Consider the following 21,562-nt stretch of genomic DNA (forward strand, 5'->3'; position numbering starts at 1 on the left):
TTTTCGAGTAAATCTGGTAAATCCCTAAACCCTAAAAATCCATAAATCCCTAAACTATTTTGTTATCTATAGTGGAATGAAATCAGCGGACATAGTAGCACTAATTTCCTTGATGAAAGTATGTGACTTGTTAATTTTCATAATTTGTGTCACTTCATCTCGACGTATTTATATTTAAATAATATTTTGTAAAATTAAAAATAACTGAATCCTTGTTTTCTCAAAATCTAAACTATATTGATCCAAGTCTTCATTCGGATAGCAGATACCAAATATGGTCATCTGTGTTTTGCTACCCTTTTACTGGGTCCTAACCTGCTCGATACAGGAGTTAAAAATTTAATCAATAAAATGCGTCTTGACCCAAAATTTAATAAAAGTGGGTGGTGTTTCCCTTGCAAAAGGAATAGTATAAGAGGAGACACCCTTGTCGAATTTGCCAGTCCAGAAATCTCCACTGAACCAGCTTTGTGTCAGTCCAGAAAAAACTTCCAATCAACCACCAGTGTTTGGACTACTAAAAATAGTATTTGGATCGTAAAATAGTATTCTCAAAGGCATTCGACACCTAGACTCTGGACCGCATATTTGGTTGGCCCGAAAACTCTTCGACAGAGGTTCTCTTTCACTTTTCTAGTCAACGAAACTGTTTTCCTGGGTCAACGATCCCAGGTTAAAATTAAGTTATAAATATTGTAACCGCTCATAAATAATCTCTTCTATGTAATAGTTCTCTCACGAATTTTAATTTTGTTCCAGTAACCAAAAATTAGACATCTGGATCTGTTATCTCTCTCTATCCATTGAACGAGGATTCAAAATAAACTGTCAATCATAACTTAAAATAATAGTTTCTTCTTTTCTTTAAACCTGCCCCTTAAGATCAGAGCTTTCCGCTCTGTGAATAAATCAGGTATTGGATCACCAATTACAGGATAAATTGTAACGAAGTAAATCGTTACTTGTATAGGCAAATTTTCGTTCTGAGTCCAGTGCTATAGTTAGTGACTTTGTCTCCGTCTTTTCTATCGTTCCATCGCATTTTTCCCAATTTTGGTATAGTCCGTTGGTCAGCGTCTTGTGTCTATCTCACCTAGTGCCCCTTCCCTGAATGATTTCTCGTCTGTTTGATAAGAGGGAGATGTCACATGGCTTTTAGCGACCCTTTCCCTTCTTTCTAATAGGTATCGTTGATATTCGACAAGAAAGGATTCAAAGGAAAAATCATGAGGTGTGATAAGGAAGGAGTTTTCCCAAATTCGCTGCTGGTTTCCTGAAAAGCCGCGGATCGGAGGAACACTCGTCGCCCAGATATCAATCGAGCTGGTTGAGTTTGAAATTGTAATTGGTCTGAATTTGTAATTTCGTGTGTGCAAAAATCAAAGATATTTTAAAGTTGAATTATTGCCATTTTTAATATTTTATTTTAATTTCTTAATAAATTATCAGTTTCTTTTTAAATAATTTTTGCTATTTTATTTGGTGTTTTAACCTTTAAATTATTTTCTTTGCTAATTGTGTTCGAATTGACCGTTGGAGTTTGGAGACGCCGTTGGTTGTTGGCGAGTTCATTCAACGAAGGTTTGAAATTCATTTATCACTAGAGATCGATGCATCGCGATTTTTATTCTCAGCAGTTCCCCCCTTTAATGAGATTTTGTTAAATTTTGTGTCCTTTGTAAATTAGAGTTCTGAGATCATAGTGTTTGAATTTCGGGTTAACGATGCAATAGTTTTTAATTCAGTAAATTATACTTAACTATAAATTTCCCCGTTATAAAATTAAAAATATAATTTGGAATATGTATTGTTTCTAAGACATAACACTTGTCAATGACAATGAAAGGATTCATTGATATTTGCATAAATATTAATTTATCATTAAACAACCGTTATAACATAAAAGGCTTCAATTTTCCTGATGAAATAAGTTGAGTAATGCTAGGAAAATATTTGTAAAAATTATAATCATTGACTTACTTGTCGAGTCGATAACTTTTGCAGGCGACACATTGAGTTGGCCCTTTACCATAGCATCCTTGATTATCGCACTGTGGATCACAGTCATGCTGTCGAATTTTCTTTCCCGAATCAAAGGAATCGTCCGATGGAGAAAGATCTCCAGGCAGTCGATTCGTCAAAAGTGGATTGGATGCGCCATCGAGAGTCGTCACTGAGGCTTCAACATTGGAGGCGGCACCCGTGTATGGACCCTGGTATCCCTGAAAGCCAGACCGTGCAAAGAAGTCGGTATCGCGAAATTCGTCCACAGGGCGATGTTGATCAAAGAAAAATGGATATTCTACAGAGGAGGAATATGCTTGAGAAGCCGTTTGTACCGGATTAAATTGATGAGATCTTATCCTTATCGGATTCGTTGCCGTTCCATAAAAGATCAGTTGCCATCTCTGCAGAATTCCTGTAACAACCATTAACAAATTTTCATTACTATTTGCCATTTTTCAATTCGTTTCAAACTTTAGTTAAGTTAGTCAATATTATTTATTAGTTCAACTAGTTCTAATGAAAAAAAAAAGTTCCTGATAATTTTTTCCCTTACATCTAAAACATTTAATTACCAATAATTGTAGTTTTCTTTGAATAATTTTTATTTTATTATTGAATCAAGAGAAAAAATATGTTATTAATTGTTGTGTTCGTTTGTGAAAATTTGTAAAATGCAAAAGTTAATTGCTTTATGGAAAAGCATATTCCCTTTAATTTCGGTATTTATCCATTTAATGAAATTAGCACCTTTGGCAATTTCCATTTTAAGCAGTGAACCAAAAAATTGATGTAAATATAAGTGGTACGTTAAATGTGAAAGTATGTACATTTTGTGCTTTTAGGTGATGATTTTAAGCACGTGGGATTAGTAAAATTATAAATAAATAGAAAACAGACCGTTTGTTGTTTAGTCAACAATCATCAATTATTATCTTACCCATGATTCACAGAATGTCGATTCTTCCATTCATTTTCTACCCCTGATATCAAATCCTACCTTCTATATTGAAAATTAAAATTCCTTCTACAGAAGACTTGTCTCCCCTTTGTAAATTAATTCTTTGCTTTTTAAAATAAAACGAAACAAGAAAAAATATAATTTTATAGTCAAAAATTGGGATATGTAACTGAAAAGCATAAGTGATGATGAAATAGAAATGGGAGAAATAGAATAATAAATAAAGAGTAATTATTGATGTTTAGAAACTTGCCTGGTTTCTGGACGTGACGTCTACCGGCGTTGATGACTTGTAAAGTCCAACGCCCGGCGGCCTTCTCACCCCAGAAGTGGACGCTGAGGAAGGGCCAGTCGTCAAATTTGAAGTTGAATATATCACGTGGTCGCTCAAAGAGAAGAGTGGATGTTGTTCCCATTGGCGAGGTCAGGAGGAGCTTGAGATTTCCTAGAGGGAAGAATCTGAGGGAGACCTGCAAAAGATAAGAAAAATCCGCGTCTTCTCTGTCCTCTCATCTATACATCTGTCTTGGCTTATTACCTTCATCTGTTCTCGTTAATGCCCGTCATGTAACAACTTCGACTAAACCCGTTTTGATCTTTATCTACATTTATCCTCATTCTTCCTAAACACCGTATTGTGACAAGACTCGTTATTTTCTAACGACTCTCTTATAATTACATCGTGACCAACATTCTCAAATTTTTCCCACTATTTTGTTATGTCTTGTAATTAGAGGAGCAACATAGTAACAAGATACTTTGTCAATGCAGGAGATAACTGAATTCTGAATAACTAAATAACAAGTTATTTAACTCAAACTGTCAAATTTTCCCGAATTTAGATCCTCGAACCTTGCTTTTGGGGAAGAGTAAATAAACGTAAAAAAAAAGAAAGTAAAAACATGAAATTGATTATAGAATTCTAATCTGACATTGTTAGAGGTAGCGGAATGAGAGGCAATGTAAATAAATTGCTTACGCTCCTTTGATCCCTTTGAGTGTCAAAGTATCGTTACAGGCCGAGCAGAAATGGAGACGAGAACTCAGAGGTGACACGTATCCTGTTTGTAATGAGATTATAATGAGAAGCAGAAATCTCACCTTACACTGGACGTGTTCAAGGAATTGAACCTCGTTGGGCGTCCCGGCGCATCCGTTGACGTCCATGGAAACAGTAAGTGAATAACCGTAGGTCGGGTCGATCGGCTGCTCCTTGATGTGCTCAGGGGATTTGCAAATATGCTGCGGCGGAACGTTGGTCCATTGCTCAGCCAAATTAACCATGGCACCAGCGTCCATCAGACCGTAACCGAATTTATGAGAGACTTTCCTCTTGACCCCATTAAGAACCCAGCCAGATTCTTTCTCAAGGGGCGCGGATCTTGATGTCAGTACCACAAGATACTGCATATCCCTCCAAGTTAGAGAGGGATTTGCCTCAAGTGCCAAAGCGGTGATGCCAGCGGCAATTGGTGCCGACGCTGATGTACCAGTGTGCTCGACGGTGCATATGTGATCCGGTCGTAGTTTGCCATCCATATCAACGGTTGCGATGCTCTTGTCATTACCGGGTGACCCAGAGGAATAGGTCGAGGCCAATGTTGAGCTACATTCCTCTAAGTACCAAGGCTTGTAGCCACCCTGAGTGGCACTCGATATCGAGAGGGTAAAGATGCTGTTCGTGTAACCATCACAATTGCAACAGTCCGTGTGTCTACCTCCATTTCCTGATGCCCACACAAATATCGAACCCTTCCCCTGACGACCCTATGGAATAAAAAAATTCCATTCTACATAATTTGATTACCTCCTTCCAATTTTTATCATACAAACAAATTCAATCTTTTCAACATATAGAATTTTTTATTTTCCTTCTATCTCTCTAATCTATTTTTTCTCTCTTCCACTAAAATAGAAGAAAAAAAAATCCACTTTTTTATTCTCTAGCTTCATAAAAAAATATTTCATAAAACATTGTAACGTGAACGTTAAAATATTAACTCGTTAAATAAAACGAACATTTAGAGGGGAAATTGTAAAGCGGGTTTAAAAGTTTAAAATTAAAATTTCACACTAACTATCTGGTCACAGATGTCCAATTTATTAAAAATTTATCAAAATCCATTAGAATTAACAATTCAATAGTGACACAATTTTTAAACAAAAAAATTTCGATTTAGTTTTCCACCACATTCTGTAAATTACTAAGAATAGAAAGAGTAATTTAGTCATAAGAGAATATAAAAAAATGCTTTCTATTATTATTTCTCTATATTTATTTTCCTTTCTCTTTTCAAAACTATATTATTCACACCGATATAAAAATATCAATCAAAAATTATGAATTAAAAAAAAAATGGTAAAGTGATGACATGTTTCAATGAGAAATGGTCATAGTGAGAGAATTGACATTTGTATCGTTCACGTTTAAGCGGGTGGTAAATCGTTACATATTTCATTGTTCGTACTGACAGTCTATTAAATGAAGTTTTAGTCCAAATTTAATTTAAAATACCAAAATACATGACAATTGAATAAACATCAATTGAAATTGAATATAGATATGCATTAAGTTATTAAACTCTATATAAAGGGATTTTACTTCTGATGAGCATGATAGTTATCGTCGAAACTTGAAATTTGTCTGAATATTGGAATCTATTTTTGAATTTTTAAATATTAAGAACCAAATTGATTCTTAAGATATTTTCCGATATTTAAATTAACTACTTTGACCTTTCTTCAAGTGGTAGTATTTAAGTATAGAATTGTTTATTATCCCATAAAAGTTTTAAAAATGTAGAAAATTGAATCAAGCTGTAAGTAGATAATAAAATATCTTTAGAAATGTCAAGTTTTACTGTCAAATACATATATTGAAGGAAAAAGTAACTTTCATCTATGACGGAAACTTACGCTTGTGACTCCATAAATGAAGGCACGTCTAGCAAGAGGACCCGGGCCATCAACAGTTTTCCCGTCGTCTTCCGGTCCCCAGGATGCACTATAGATGTCAATATGATCAGGATTCAATCCCAGGGCTTTTGCCTCTACCGCGTCGTTTACTGTTCCGTCCAGCATTCTAACTCCTGAAACCATTTCAAACAGTATAAAATAGTGATGAGTTATCAATATTCAAATATCGATTTTACCCGGGCAGTATTTTTTATATCGATGTTTCATTTAGAGGACCAAACGATGTGGTTTATGCATTTTTATTTTAAAAACATTTTTAACAACTTATTTTTTTGATATATTAAAATGAAAGAAAATGTGTGCTGGATTATATCGATAGAGAAAATTATTTCAATAAAGTTAAAATAATCTTTTATATTCCATTATGAAATGTTAAAATAATAAATAAAAAAGATTCGATAACAAAAAAATTGAACTATTATTATTTAGAACGATTCGCAACATTTAGTAAAAAAAATTTAATTGTCTTCCAAAGTGATTCATGCATCCGTGATTCTTGCACGATAAAAGAGTTATATACATTCAAAAGTGAATTCCATTTCCGATGGAAATAAATAAATAAAATAGAACGAAATTGATAATCTATTTCAAAAAGCAGAGACTGTAAATAAGTGCTCGCGATCTATCGCAATTGAATTGTAGTGATTTTGAGTGGTCCAAATAGGGGGAACAAAATACAAGCAATTCAATAGTGCTTTCAGTTGGATAAAATTGTGCGATATCTCTCTTTTGTCAAGATTTGAAAATACCGAAGTATTGTTTCGAGTATTGTGGTGTAAAGTGATTGAGAATAAAAGATAGGCTTTTTTTGTGTGCAAAGGGTCAAAAAATTGGGATTCACTCTCTATTCTTTGCGATTTAGAAGGGATACAATTCGTAATTTATTGACAGTATCTATAGTTTCCAGTTTAGAAACGAAGAGACAATACCTCCTATACTGGCATTGTATGCAACACCAACACCACAGTATTGGTTAAAGGCTACGGCAGCAACTTCACCGGCACATCTTGTACCATGTTTGTTGTCACCATTGTCCCTTGGCATGGGATCATCATCATTCCCATTGATATCATAACTGGCATTCTGATCGTAATTCGCGGCAAGATCTGGATGGTTTGTTTGAATTCCATCATCCAAAATTGAAACCACAACACCTTTTCCTGTGTAACCTCTCTCCCAGGCGGGTGCCACGTTCATATCGTAACCATCCTTCGATCCACCATTCTGCAAGCAGAGGAATTACACGTTAGTCTCAGATGATCTTTCATACGTACCTAATGAGATTTTCGCTATTTTCCTTTTCATGGATCCAATCGGTACACTTTTCCTTCACTCTGAGACAATTTATCTCCAAAACCAACCCCAACCTAAAATTAGGAAGGGACAAGAATATAAAAATACGAACCCCGTTGAAAAGAGTTAGTTCCTTCGGAAACACTTCTAATTAAACAATTATTTCCTATGTAATTCAGTTAATAATAATTATTTTATTTATTAGTATAGATTGCAAATGTAAATAGAGCTAAAGAAAAGAAGAATCATCAACGTGGTAGAAAAACATTTGAGAATAATATTTATGTCCAGTTAGGGATCTAATTAGTATTAATAGAATACGCGGCTCTGTTGGAATTATTGCATTCACTCTTTGTCATTGTGACAAACCCTATTCGTCAATATATACTCCGCAAAATTTGAAATATTTTTCGCCTTTTGTACAATTGTTGACGACCGCGTGCGTTGATGAAAGAGACAATAGAGTGGCATTGTCCGAAACACAATGTACCCAGTCGGTGAGCCTTCACTCTTTCTTGCTTATTTTCTCTTTTATCTTTGAATATTTTTCTATATAGTTTTTTTTCCTACTAGTCTTAATGCAAAAAAAAATACAAAGAAAAATACACAGAAGAAAATCATGTGAAAATGAAAGACGAACCCATTGAATGTACGAGTTAGAGAAAATAAAAGAAACATGAAGAAGATGAAACATGAGAAAATTCTATTAGTGACTAAAATCAATAGTTCCCTTTGCTATATAATTTTTCAAACATTTCCTTTAGAAAATTATTCTTCCAAATTCCATTCAAATTTTTTTCTTTGTTTACTCTTCTGTTACCTCTTATTTATGTATCATTTTGACCTTTTTTCTTTAATATTTTTTAACTAACCGATTAAATCTTTATTAGATTTGCAAAGGTCAATTTTCGTAATACCTTTTTTAATTATACTCAAACTAAAATTACGTACATCATTAATTCAAACAACACAAGATTTTGTTAACACATCTTAAACATTTACACAAAAACAACCCTTTGTAATTTCACAAAAGGGACATTCTTCTTTTTGAATATTTTAATCTAAAGTATTTTAATCGGATAAAAATCTAATTCTATATAAATAATAGATATAATAAAATTTAACATTCCTTTAAGTTTCACAATTTTGAGGTGAAAAACCTAAGAATATAACACGGTATTTCTTAATAAATTCCTTTTCTTGGACAAACAGATTATTGACCCTTTTGAGGAATAGTTAGAAAATATGAAAAGTAAATTGCTCAATATAAGGAGTGGTGCATCTAAGTCACTGAACTCGGATCACGCCACTGCCTAAATCTGCAAGCTTGCAGAATTGGCTTGGCAAAAGTCAAGTGCAATAAACTTAACATACGATTTCCCCACTAAATCGTCTTTCAATAAAATTGATTGACACTGGAAAATCTAGGCAGTTTAAGCCAGGCCGTTGTAGCCGGCAGTTAGCCCGGTCAGTTTGGGCCCGCAGTTTAGTCCAGGTCGTAGTCACCTGTAGTTGTAGCCGACAGTTTTGGCCAGACAATTCTAAGTCCGGCAATTGGCCGTGTTGATCGTGAAGATCAGAGTTAAAGTTGGAATCCCTGAGCAAGGAATTTTCTCAGAAATTATAAGGGTTAAATAAAAAGTTTATTCAGTAAAGTGAATTATAATTTAGAATAATATAAAATAATTAAAAAAGTAAAGAAAGGTTGATTTTAAAAGTTATATTGAAATATAAAAATAATAAAAGTGACAAGTGAAAAATAATTAAAGAATTGAAAAAGAATATTGAAAATAAAGTGAATAAAGAATTCGTGAAAGAGATATAAAAAAATAAAAGAATTAAAAGAGAATATTGAAAAAGTCTAGTATCAGCAAGAATAAAATAAAAAGTAATTTTATTAAAAGAATATCAATTTAAATATATTTTTTAAAGACAGCCTTTATTTACGGGGTTTAAGTCTTAATTTTGTGTAACAAAAAGAATATTAAAGATCAAGGCGAAATATCAATCTAGTGAACCTAGATTGGGTATTTCTTTAGTTTTCCGGAAAAACAACTTAAAATTTACGAAGTCAGAACGCTTCATTAGATTACTATTTCAAAGAGTTTGAATTACTGAGTAGTAAGTGTAAAAGTCTTACACCAAATAACACACACTACAATTTCATTCACACGTATACAAAGTACTCTCTTTTACACACGTAAAAATTAGATTATTTGTATTAGGGACTTTTGGGCAAAATATACAATTAATTGTTTTCATCTTAATATTGCATTTTAATTTAAACATCCTAATAATTTTCCTATCTTCTCATTTTACTTAAGAGTAGGGTTCTCAACCTCTTAGTTGAATCAATAACTAAGTAGAGGGGGAATCCACTACCTTTACAATTTCTTTTGTCCAAAGGACACGTGAGTTAAAGTTTTAAAAATTAATCTTTTAAAATTAAATATTAAATTTCTAAATCTTACTTTAACAGACTATATAAATTTTCAACTTACAGGATATTATCAACGTTTAAACTCGGTTTTCATATTTTTCTGAATCTAATAAAATTTTTCTTTAGCGTAAAATTAAATGAAAACTCTCATTGAGAAAATTAATCTCCGTCTTGGCATGAATAATATCCTTTGGAGAGAGAGAGAGAGAGATTTGTGGAAAAAGACAAAATAATTTTCCATCTCAAATTCAAGATTTTTACAATCATCCTTTGAGGCTTATAAAGTTAAATAAAATAAAAGAGATATGAAGATAAAGTCATAAATATTCTGCAAGTTTGAAAAAAAAATTTGTTAGAAATGTTTTGAAAGGAAAGATGTGAAACAAGAAAGATATTGTCTGGAACAAGAAAATATAGCTAGGGCGGAACGTTATGTGTCAAATATAAATCCTAAAAGGCCCTCGAGAATCTCTTACTTCGTCGCTACTAACACAACCTCATATAGAAATATGTTAGCTACCCCCACACGTGAATTAAACGACCTTAGATAGGGGGAGTTAGGTTCTAACCTTTATTTTTTGTGTCTAAGCTAAACCACGCACACCGATATATTTGGAGTCGTATATTATGATCTTATAATAATCTACTGTGGGTGGATAATACGGTGCTTTGGGAAAGTAATATATTATATGATTGAACCTTCTTCGACTTTAAGTTTATTAGAAATACATTTATTTTTTTGCTGAATGGATATTTTATCTAATGGCACAATGCTTGCAATTTGATTACAGATAGTAGTGGGTGTTAAAAATATTCGTAGGGCTAGGATAACCATTTCCTAATATTTGGAAATACTAGACCAGATGGGTCCAATAACTTTACGGATACAGGCGTCTGTGGGGATGCTGAACCTTCTTCGGGTGTGCCTCTAAGTGGCCTATCCCCTTAAGAAAACCCTTAAAGGGTGATCAGGTGAAATCAAAAAGTAGACAACAAAAAATATTAATAACAATTGTAAAAACAAGAAGTTGTCAGTGTGAACATTGGCAGACGAATAATCCTAAAGTAGTCTTCTGCGTGTCGTAAGAGGTGACTAATTAGAAGAAAGATCAGTTGACTCGCGTATTGGAAAAAATCCTCAATTTGGCACTCGTACCTGAGTCTAATGGTACTATAGAGACCAGGTGATCTGGAAAGCTTTTCTGACTAAAGTGAGGAAAGAATCCTGCCTGATCATTTGGTGTTGGACTCGTGGGGGCAGAGGATCGCTTAGAGGAAGATATTAAAGAAGATGCTGATCCAAAAAGTGGTCAGACTTCTTCAAAACTGTCACTGGTTCCAGTCATCAAGCGCCTAACCTGGGGACGGAGGTAAGTAGCCAAAGGATGCAGGAGGGCAACAAAACTTTGATGGTGTCACAGATCATTATGGACCAAGCAAGGAGTAAATCCAGTGCAAGCTGGTAAATAAATAAGAGAAGTGCCAGTTGGTAAATCCAGTTCCAGGTCTGTTTTCAGCAACGCATTTGAACTTGTAGTTTGGCATCGCAAGCTGCAACGAAGAAAGAGGTGCATGCATAAAGCTACGGAATGAGGAGTCAGTAAGCATTAAAAGATTTGCGGAGGAGGCCAGTAAAATACTAAACTCCTGCGAGGTGCAAGAGAATGTCAACATGACAATCAAGGAGGGACTTAAAGGTCTAACATCGCTCATACAGGAAGTAAGATCCAAGCATGTAGAAACAAAGGAGAAAGACGATCATCAGCATCTTTACTAAAGACGACGAAGTCTTGGTAAATACTTTACAAACACCATCAGAAGGCTAAAAAATGACGATCTTAGGACCCAGCTAGCGTGGCTTTAAGCTGTATTATAGTCCCAATTTTAGAACAAGCTAAAAAGCTATCAGAGCATTCTTTTACTTTAACAAAACCTTGTAAATTTTACTAACCATTTATTTATAAAACCTCTAGATTCGCATCATGTACACAGGTAAAAAAAATCTTACAAGATCTATCTCGTAAATTCCCCCTTTCGAAAAGAACGTGTTCAATAATTAAAAAACGGCAATTCAGTGTTTAAATTGATGATTCTTGAAGGACCATTAATCGAGACGTCATAAAGTATGAAAGTGACTACAGGTGTAAAGTATTCGGGTCTTCTAAATCTAAGTAAACTGCTGCAGGACTCAAGTAACCGCATTTTAGTATCTAAGGAGATCCAGACTTTACGTTTCGAGTTTAGGGTGACCTAGCCTTAGACGATTAACTTCCTAAAGTGTTAATCAAGTTAGTTTATATAGAGTCTATTAATAATGAAGAGGTATGAGTTGCCGAACTTGAGAGTTTCAAACTTTAGTTACAGCAAGTGATGTCGATTTTCTTCCAAACATAATGAAAACTTTCGAATCAGTGAAAATCTCAATTTTAACAACTAACCAATACATTTGCAAAAATTAACAATTGAATTAAAACTTAAAATTTATTTACGAAAAGTTTCTTCTCCATTACTTCTTTTCTTCTATTCACTTATTTTACTATTACGAATAACTTTGTTTACCAACGGAAAAAGAAAGGGCTATCACTTATTAGCAATATGATTATTTATTATTTTCTCAATTTACAAGCTTTCTAATTTCTCTTTCGGGAAAAACTTGAACAATTTAAATCTTTGCATTGCATGTGTGTACATTTCAATTTGGGATGAAAGTTAAGAGCTTCATTATTATTAAAATTAATTTAATGTACATATGATGACAAAGGTAAAATAGAAATCTAAATAGCTTATCTCAGCATGTAGTCATTTATATTTAATAATGTACACGTTATAATGGACACACAGTATTATAAATACTTATTGTTAGTGATACCGTATTCTAGTAAAGTAATTAATTACTTGGGATTTTAATTAATAAATTATTTTATCTCAAATTAAAATTGGAAACCCCAAATATTAACTGTTTAATGAAATACTTTAGAATATGTATCAATAGACGGCAGAAATTTAATTTACTACTGTATCAATATTAACATGAAAATATTATTAATTATATTTGATATTACTAAATAAAGAGTAAAAGATATTTTTTTTAAACTTTAAAAATTTTCGCTTACCATATACCATTCCTCTTTATAGAGAGGATCGGGAAATAAATTTTGAACAGAAATTTCTCGATTTCTTTGTCGATGGGCAAAGGATCGTTGTTGCGTACCAAATCGGTCCAAGAAATGTGGGTATTCGGAAAATGTATATGTAGTACCGTGAAAGTCGCGCTTCTTTCGTTTCTTTTCATGTTGCTGCTGTACCCAATGCACCTGAAATAAAAAATAAATCCAATCAACATAAAATATTTTATTTAGAAATTTATATCAAGCTTAAAACTTATTCTCTTTTCATGTCCAGTTTGTCAATCCACTAATAGAGCAGAGCTAATCCATGTATTTTATTAGAGGAGAACTTCCTGGTCCTGCCTAACAATTCCTATAGGTCAAGATAAAAAAAAGTTGCTAGCCGAAAACGCTTTTCAAAATTAAATTTAATCTGCAACTTTTCAGCTACTGCGTTCCTTATTTTGGCGTAAGAATACAAGATTAAAAGCCTCAGTGATATTACTTGACGTTAAGTAGAGAGATTTATTATTTAAAATTCAAGCACCACAAGTATTGTTCAAAATTCTTAGATTCGGTAGTTAAGTGTAGATAACGTAACTATTTATTATGATGTAATTGCAATTGAAATACAATTTGTCAATTCATTTTCAATTACCATTACCGTTAATTAGAGTTTTGATATATTAGGAAAATTAATTGAATTTCCAAGATTCATTTAAGTCACGTACGACTTCATCTTGAATTTGTTGAATTATAACTGACTGAGTACTTTATGTAACCGACACACGGTGTTTTTCATTCAAGTAGAAACGCAGTGCTTTGCTACTGAACGTGCAATTAGTGGCATATGAATGTTAACGAGAGCCTAACTATGAACGGTTCGCATGAATTCGTGGGTTAACTTTGAAAATTGAATTTTGAGTAGGATAAGTTTTAACCTAGTCAAAACCTCGTTTGAATCGTGCACTAGTTTTCTGTCTACTTCTGATTTCCCTGAGAAGATGAAGCGTAGATAATTATGCCAAACTCTGGAGAAAATTTCAAATTTCATTAACTAATAAATTAGTTAATAACATACAAAAAAGGCTTGGGGATCATGTTTATTCGAAGTTCTCTAGGCTAAAGAAATATTTCTTTTTTTTGTTATATCATAGAGCCTCTAGAAAAATAAATATTGAAACATAATTTTAATTTGACTTAATAATTAAAATGTAAGTAATCTATATGCCTTTTGAATATTTGGAAAAAATTCCTAGCCAAGTGGCCAATTAAAGTGTTTTCTGAACAAACCACTTTTCTGCATAACCATTAATTTATCAATATCCATCCATGTTTGTAATAAGTCACCCCCGATCAGTTTTCCGTCTAATGACATCGACGTCCACTCAGAGAGTTAACGTCTCAACGATTCATTATCGTTATCACGTGACTAACTATAAATATTCACCCTCGATTTTACAGTTAAAACTCACTGTTCTTTTTAATTACTGTTTGTTTTTACTTTGGCCATTAGAGAATTCTGTCGACCATATCAATTACTGATGAGCAACTTTAGCCATCCTAATTATTGATATCAAGGAATAATTTGAACGTGAAAATCATTTAAGAAATTTAAGAATATAAAAGTATCAGCATAGTTCGAATATAAAAGTGTCACCTTGTTATATGTCTACAATTAATCGAGGGGTCAACTATTCTTATCATAATGCAATGTTCTGAAACGTCACCTGTAAATCTTGGATTCATTTTTCTACGAAATTTAACCCTCTTCTTGAAATAATGGGGTGTTTTAAAATTAAATTGGTTATTTACAAGTCTTTTTCTGAGACGTAAAATTAGAATAATTAAAATCGGTTTTAAGTTAAATAATAAAGAAACAGTGAACATAGAATTCTTTATATTTACAAAAAGAAAACTATTATTTTATCATTAAAATAAAATAAAATTTTATCATTTTTAAGAAAATGTGTTTTTTAATTACTTTTGAATAAATCATAATCACAACATAAAAACATCTAGACATTAAAAAGAATCTTAATGTAATATAAAACTTACCTCCGGCTCATCACTGAGTTTTTTATTATGATAATCGCTTGGAGCAGGGGATCGTTTTCTCAGCCGCTCGTGAGATAAATGAAAGTAGTTGGTCAAAGCGCCAATCTAAAACAGAAATTAAAAAAAATTATGTTTTAATTGCAGAAACTTAATTTTATGTAAATTTACATTTAAATCATCAGGATTTCATGGTTTTCTAGATAAATTAACGTCAAAGAATAGAAATTGTTTTCATCGGATTTCTAAATTTTAAAGCATCTTTCTTTTTATAATTACTTTTTTCAGGCTAACATAAAAGGTAGGGAACAATTTGTGGGTAGGGTTAGTTCTCGATTCCTTGAAAATTTAAGCCCAGTATTCAACCACAAATAAATTTTTTACAAGTTATAGATATTAATTAATTTATCATGAAATTATTAGCAAAGATGTTATTCAAAATAAATTTTCCATATGACATTAATTTTCCTAATATAAGTATTAATTACAAGTACGACTTTAAGTGAACGATGCTGGATATTTTGTATTCGGCTAGCGTACAGAAAAGAGTTGTACCGTCTACTCAAATTCCCAGGAGAATCTGAACGCAACAACTTGGTCGAATGCAATTTTCCAAACGGTGCAGAAATTGCGCTTGAGCGAATCTTTTTAGATGGAGACTCTGTCGTCTCCTAAGGCACACGAGTTTACACTAGCGAAACAAATTTTCTTAAAATCTTAAACGAAATAGTGAGACTATAAGCTTTTTCCTTTTTTTTTCCCAGTCTCGCTTTACTTTCGTGTAAAGTCGTCCAATTTAGTTAAAATGTTCTCCTAATTCAATTTCATATTTTTCACTTTGTTTTAAATGTCGTCGGGGAAAAACTCCAGGTCATTAAAGAACACGAAAAAAATTTTAATGAATAAGATTTTTTTAATAAAAGAATATTTTCACCCTTTTAACAAGGATTTTATAACTTTTAGTTTAATTTTTTACTTTAACGAATTTAATTATTTTACACTGTATTAAGTTCACCTTTAAAGGGAACTTTAAAGGAAAATTAAGCTTTTAGCGCCAAGTTATTATTGAAGAAAATAATCAAAACAAAAAGATTTTTATTAACCTGAACCTTAAGTTGCTAAGTAATCTACAATGAACTACTGTAGATAAAGAAGAGAAACAAAAGCAAATTAAACTTAAATATTTTAAAATTTTTCCAAGAATAAATACTAAGCTTCCACTAATCTATGTTGAACAATTTCGTGAATCAATGGCAAAGTTTATTTTAATTTAACATTTATCGAACAATCATTATTTCTATCGAGAGGCGAATAAATTATGAAAGAGATTTACAGAATTTAACTGACAGTAGCTTTGTTACGGCAATAATGATTATTTACTTATCGTAACAAAATGGAAAATGTGTTAATTACCGTGTGCACAGATTACTGTTTACGTAAATTTAGTATTAAATAATATTTCGATTATTGGAAAATTTTGAGCCCAGTATTTAACCACAAATAAATTTTTTTAAGCAAAATGAAAATCAACTTTACTGTACGAATAAAGAATGAGGAAAATAAGTACCTTGCCATGAACCTTCTATGTCGTTCTTCATATGCCTCTCATCTTGGAAAATAAATTATGAGACAAATTATAAAATTATAACATATCTGTTTTCAACCTCGCAAAACATCCAAGAGAGTCTAGAAGATTAAATTTGCTTCTTGACGTTTGCTAACACTTATAAAGATTGCAAGAGGTGTTGAGAATGAAAAAGGGAAAGATAGAGAGAGAGAGAGCGGGAAGGAAAGATAAGATTGGTGAAAACATGTGTGACGGAAAGGTTTCTCTCTTCCGCACTCTCTTGAGATATACTCTAATCGTGATGGGACATGCTTCGCTAGTTTCACTATGGCGACAGCGATATAACTTCAGGACCTCGCGAGTCTCTTTCTCGCATATTTCCAAGTTTCTCTAGCAATTTTCCGTACCACTTGAGCCCCCGTTGGCATCCCTTAACTTTACTGAAGACCGACAGTGCCGCACTAAAAGCACCCTAATGGACGAGTCGAGCCATAATTGGATCGTATGATAAACGCCATGATTACCATACGTGTTACAAACTCAAGAAAACGGGATAACAACTCCATTATGCTTATATAAGTTTCACAGCTTCCATTTTGCGCTCGTTTAATCTTAATTTTTAAATTCATGAACATCATGTCGTCCCCGTGGAGTAGAAACTTTTTTCTCTCTATAAAAAAGTCGTTCTTCAAATAACTTTGAAATTTTCTTTTAATATCTTTATAAATATTTTATCCGTCAGAGTGGGAATTAATGCAACATTCATAAAGATTATAAACATTTCTGGAAATCGAGAGCAACCAAATATTCCTCTTTTTATTAATTATTCCTCCTTAATATGTCAAAAGTCTAAACTGAAATATCACTTGACGTTGAATATTAAATATACCCAAAAATATATATATGAATAAACATATATTAACAAAATACATGTGTATTTGCGGCAAGTTATAATAATAATAATTATTATTATTACTATTGAGAAACTTGTTCGTTTCAAACATTGCAATATGAGATATGCATAATATGTACAATTTCATATAAATTTCCTGCACATGGAGTATATTGTTTAAATTATGTTCTTTTTATGATAAGTAACTTATTTTATTCATTAACGATAGGGTTTGAATTGTGGTTTTGTGTATATCGTTATCGTCAACAATGATTAAAACAATGCTCATTTACTTTTCAGGTTGACATTAATAATCAGGCGTGATATACAACAGGCTCGCGTAATGAATATCATTTTGCACCACGCTCGGACAATTGAATACACAAACATTTCGAGTATAATGAATTAGTTTCACGATTCACATAGGGAATCTAAATTGGAATAATTCATTCATTTCTCAATACAGAGCTAATGACATTTGCCATTCGATTGGAATATAATCCTTATTGCATTATGAATTAATCAAATTTTGGTGTAGAATAACGACATATGTAAGGGAGGCACGTTTCTAGGAGCATCAAATGCACAGTTATCCAACCATCATTATCCCTTATTGAATATCATCTCTAGCTATTATATATATTCATATCACTAATCTTCTAAATTGTAAATTAATTTAAACTTAGTCACTATATTCACGTGTGGGAATGGGAAAATTTTTTTGAACGGGGAATCTTAAAATTTACTCGAATTGGGATAAGTGTTGACGGTGGGGAATATTTTTACTTCCAAAACGATGGGAAATATGAACATGGTAATTATGTAATGTATCCGGATTTGAGTTTACTTTTTCAGATTCGGTATTCTTTGAATCTTTAGCCCAGTATTTAACCACAAATAAATTTAATACGAAAATAATTCTGTTACTTCTAAAACAATGGGAAAGGGGGACATGGCTAATAGGGGATGTATTCGGATTTGAGTTTAGTTTTCGGATTCGGTATTCTTTGAATCTTTTAGCCCAGTATTCAACCACAAATAAATTTATTGGATCACAATTCTGTTACTTCCAAAACAGTGGGAAAGGGGGACATGGCAATTAGGCGGTGTATTCGGGTTTAAGTTCACTTTTCGGATTCGGTATTCTTTGAATCTTTTAGCCCAGTATTCAACCACAAATAAATTTAATAGAAAAAAAATTCTGTAGTAAATATTCTTAAATTGGTTGATACTAGATGAGTGTGATGTCATAAGTACTTCTGTCGCTTTTATGACTACGTCAAACGTCAGTGAAACTATCTCAATTACTTGTTGGCTCCGAGAACCACTAGGGAGTATTCTCATACTCCTTTAACGACGTGGTTTGCCTTCATATATAGATATATATACATGAGAGAAGAGAGATGTCCACCAGGAGTGCACTTTCGAAATGAACATTTTCCACTTGAATTGGCCCCCATACAGACATTTACCTAAGTCCGGTTAGGTTACTCGAGGCCGGGGTTTTATCTGATATTTCCAGCGAGGTACGATACATTGAATACCCTTTTGAGACATACTGGTATTGGTTAGACGTGAACGGCATGAGAGTAAAGAACAATGTGGAAAATTCGCAGACACTTGGGCGTCGCGTCTTGTGTTACAATGACCCAACACTGCAACTAAAACCCAAAGGTTATCGTTAGAACAAAAACTTTATTTTTTTCGCTGTTTGATTTAGTGTTACCTTCTGCTGCTTGCCTCTTATCTTGCTGCCTCGTTTTCCGTTTAACTAGCTATCTGTAGGTATGTCTTCTGAGCCGTACACGTCCCGCATTTGGCGACTTGCCGATAAATTTCGTTCCAACATTTTGTGGCTTGATCTCTCGATTAATTACTGACCCCCCCCCCCCCCGTTTTCTGGAAGATAGAAGAGCACCAGTTGCTCTTGAGTCAAATCGGTTCATTTCAATTCATTGAGTTTAATTCCCTGAATTATGTGAAATTGATCATAAAACGAATAAATCAATAAACTCTTAAACCTGTATTATAATAATGAATTATCAATTCACGCTGTTTTATTTTTATTTTTCAAGAAAGATTTTTCTTTCTGATTTTCTGTATATCTGTCGCTTGTATATTTTCAATATTTTATTCTACTTTTCAGTTTATACGAGAAGGAAAGAATTTTAAGTGTAACTTACAATATGAGGATGGAAATCTTATTCTGGTCACAAATCCACACTGACTTTCAAATGCAATGAAAAAGCACGAACGAAAAAACTTTTAAACTCGGATTATAGGATTAAAATAACAGCGAGACGTGGCAAAAAATAAAGTAAATATTCCAAATTCTCTTTTTATGAATTTAGTTTAAATTATAAAATCAAATTTGACTGAAAAAATTCTTAAACTTATTTCTTATTCATTCAGGTAAGAAGATTTAATACTTTTTTTAAACATTTACTTAAGGAATAAGGCCGTTTGAACGAATCCACTTTTTTTTTGGTTCTCAATGAGACATTCTTCTTTATCAAATTAATAGTTATTTTTTTCATTTTATTATTTAATTAATTGTTTGTTATTGCAGACGTCGTGGAGCAATAAGACAGCAGAGTTTTTTGCAATCTGAATCGGGAAAACACTTTTAGTGCTTAATTTGAAATTCGACTCAATTTTAACTCTTTTAATTACTTTCCGCTTTGTTTACATGGAAGATCAAAAGACGTGAGAACTAAAAAAAACTAATTGAAAATACTTTTTCAAAATGTTATTTGCATTGATTTTGCAAGTAACGGATGGATGAAGAACAAACAGGAAGATTTAGTTTAGTAGCATCACTTAAGGGGCGCTTGCATCAGATTTGCCAATTTGATTTTATTCTGGTTTTTGTACATTCAAAATTTGACCTATCTATTGTTTGAAATCCCTTTTCGGGAGGATCATCAAATATGAATTAAAAAAGTTATTGTGTTTGAAAATTTTGTGACAGATTGAACTCAGTAATTAAGTGGAAATTGCATTTTAATATTTCTCAACAAAAAAATTTTTACGAAGACTTCAAACTAAATAAAAAATTATTTAAGTATTAAAGGAAATTTAACTATTTAAATCAAGGTCGGTATTTCTAGTTAAATCGTCTTTTGTTAAATATCATGAAAATTAAAATTAAATCGCAGACAAGCTTAATTGACCTCAATTAGTCAATGAATTTAAAGTAATCAATTTTAATTTAAAATTCTCATAAGAATTAAATATAGACGAAAATCAAACAATTAAAAGATAAAGTTAATTATATTACGGAAAATTAAATTTCTATTAAGTAAAACATTTTATTTTTAGACCATTTTATTTAAATCAATTACTAAAAGCTAAAATTTAATTATGAAAAAAATAAATTGAAAAAAATGTTTACTTCTATTAACTTTAATTACAGATTTTTAAATTAGAGATACTTTACCAAGTTAAACAAGTTTTTCACTATTCTCCATCACTTCATTTTAAATTAGTAAAAAAAATCACAAGTTTTCATTAATATAAAAAAATTTAACTGGGTTTCTCTTGTTCAGTGAGAGAAGATCAATAACAAACTTTGGAAAATCGAAGAATAAGCGCTAAACTGAAGATAGAGAGAATCGTCTCTGCTAGAAATTCTTATAGTTCTCGGTGAGAATATCCCTAACGATTCAGTGGTCTCTGTTTTTCTCTTATTACTTGGGAACCTTGGATGGAATGCTGGATCAGACTGTGAGAGCGTAATGACTGGAAAAACATTCCAGCTACGGGTCTTCTCGCTCTCATTCTCCAACCACGCTATCCTACTTCATTTACTTTACCCCGGCAAGAAGCGATGCCGATTTGCGAATGTCGGAGACCAAACAGCTGGTGAATGAAAATAGGTATCCAAAAAGAAAAAATAGTTAAAAAGAGAAAAAAGAGGCTTAAAGCGATTAAAAATTTTTCAAGTCGAATCGAATTTCAATTTAGTGTTCCAAGTTTGAAAGCTCTTCTTCTGAAGACAAATAATCGCGTTTGTTGTCAAAAGCGAAGTGCCGCTCGTTGATATTCTATAAATACTCTATTCCAAAGGGTGGTGGTGTATGTACACGAGTCTTATTTCCGCCCACGTCACATGCAGGGGGAAATTAATTTTTGAAGTGATTCTTCAGAATTTCAACACTGTAAATGACTGAAGAAATCCAAAAAATTTTAGAACTCTATATCAAGTCACCTTTTTATTTTTCTGAGGAAAGTCTGAGGAGTAGTACATCTAACTTGAAATCCAATT

The 21,562-nt window shown here is 32.4% G+C and overlaps 1 protein-coding gene across 3 annotated transcripts in view; it reads right to left on the reverse strand.

Moving 5' to 3' along the window:
- LOC122502460 (furin-like protease 2) overlaps positions 1-21,562 on the reverse strand; it is a 381,086-nt gene that overhangs the window by 10,930 nt on the left and 348,594 nt on the right. For 2 of the 3 annotated variants that reach the window (XM_043612524.1, XM_043612525.1), the window contains 7 exons: positions 14,840-14,944; positions 12,788-12,988; positions 6,871-7,165; positions 5,882-6,054; positions 4,067-4,732; positions 3,219-3,435; positions 1,981-2,419 (listed from right to left, as the gene is read on the reverse strand). In XM_043612524.1, the coding sequence (XP_043468459.1) occupies positions 1,981-2,419; positions 3,219-3,435; positions 4,067-4,732; positions 5,882-6,054; positions 6,871-7,165; positions 12,788-12,988; positions 14,840-14,944 (2,096 nt within the window). The remainder of the gene's footprint in view (positions 1-1,980; positions 2,420-3,218; positions 3,436-4,066; positions 4,733-5,881; positions 6,055-6,870; positions 7,166-12,787; positions 12,989-14,839; positions 14,945-21,562) is intronic. The other variant, XM_043612526.1, reaches the window with a different exon arrangement.

This window comes from Leptopilina heterotoma, unplaced genomic scaffold (genome assembly GCF_015476425.1).
Source record: "Leptopilina heterotoma isolate Lh14 unplaced genomic scaffold, ASM1547642v1 Lhet_23, whole genome shotgun sequence".
Classification (NCBI taxonomy): domain Eukaryota; kingdom Metazoa; phylum Arthropoda; class Insecta; order Hymenoptera; family Figitidae; genus Leptopilina; species Leptopilina heterotoma.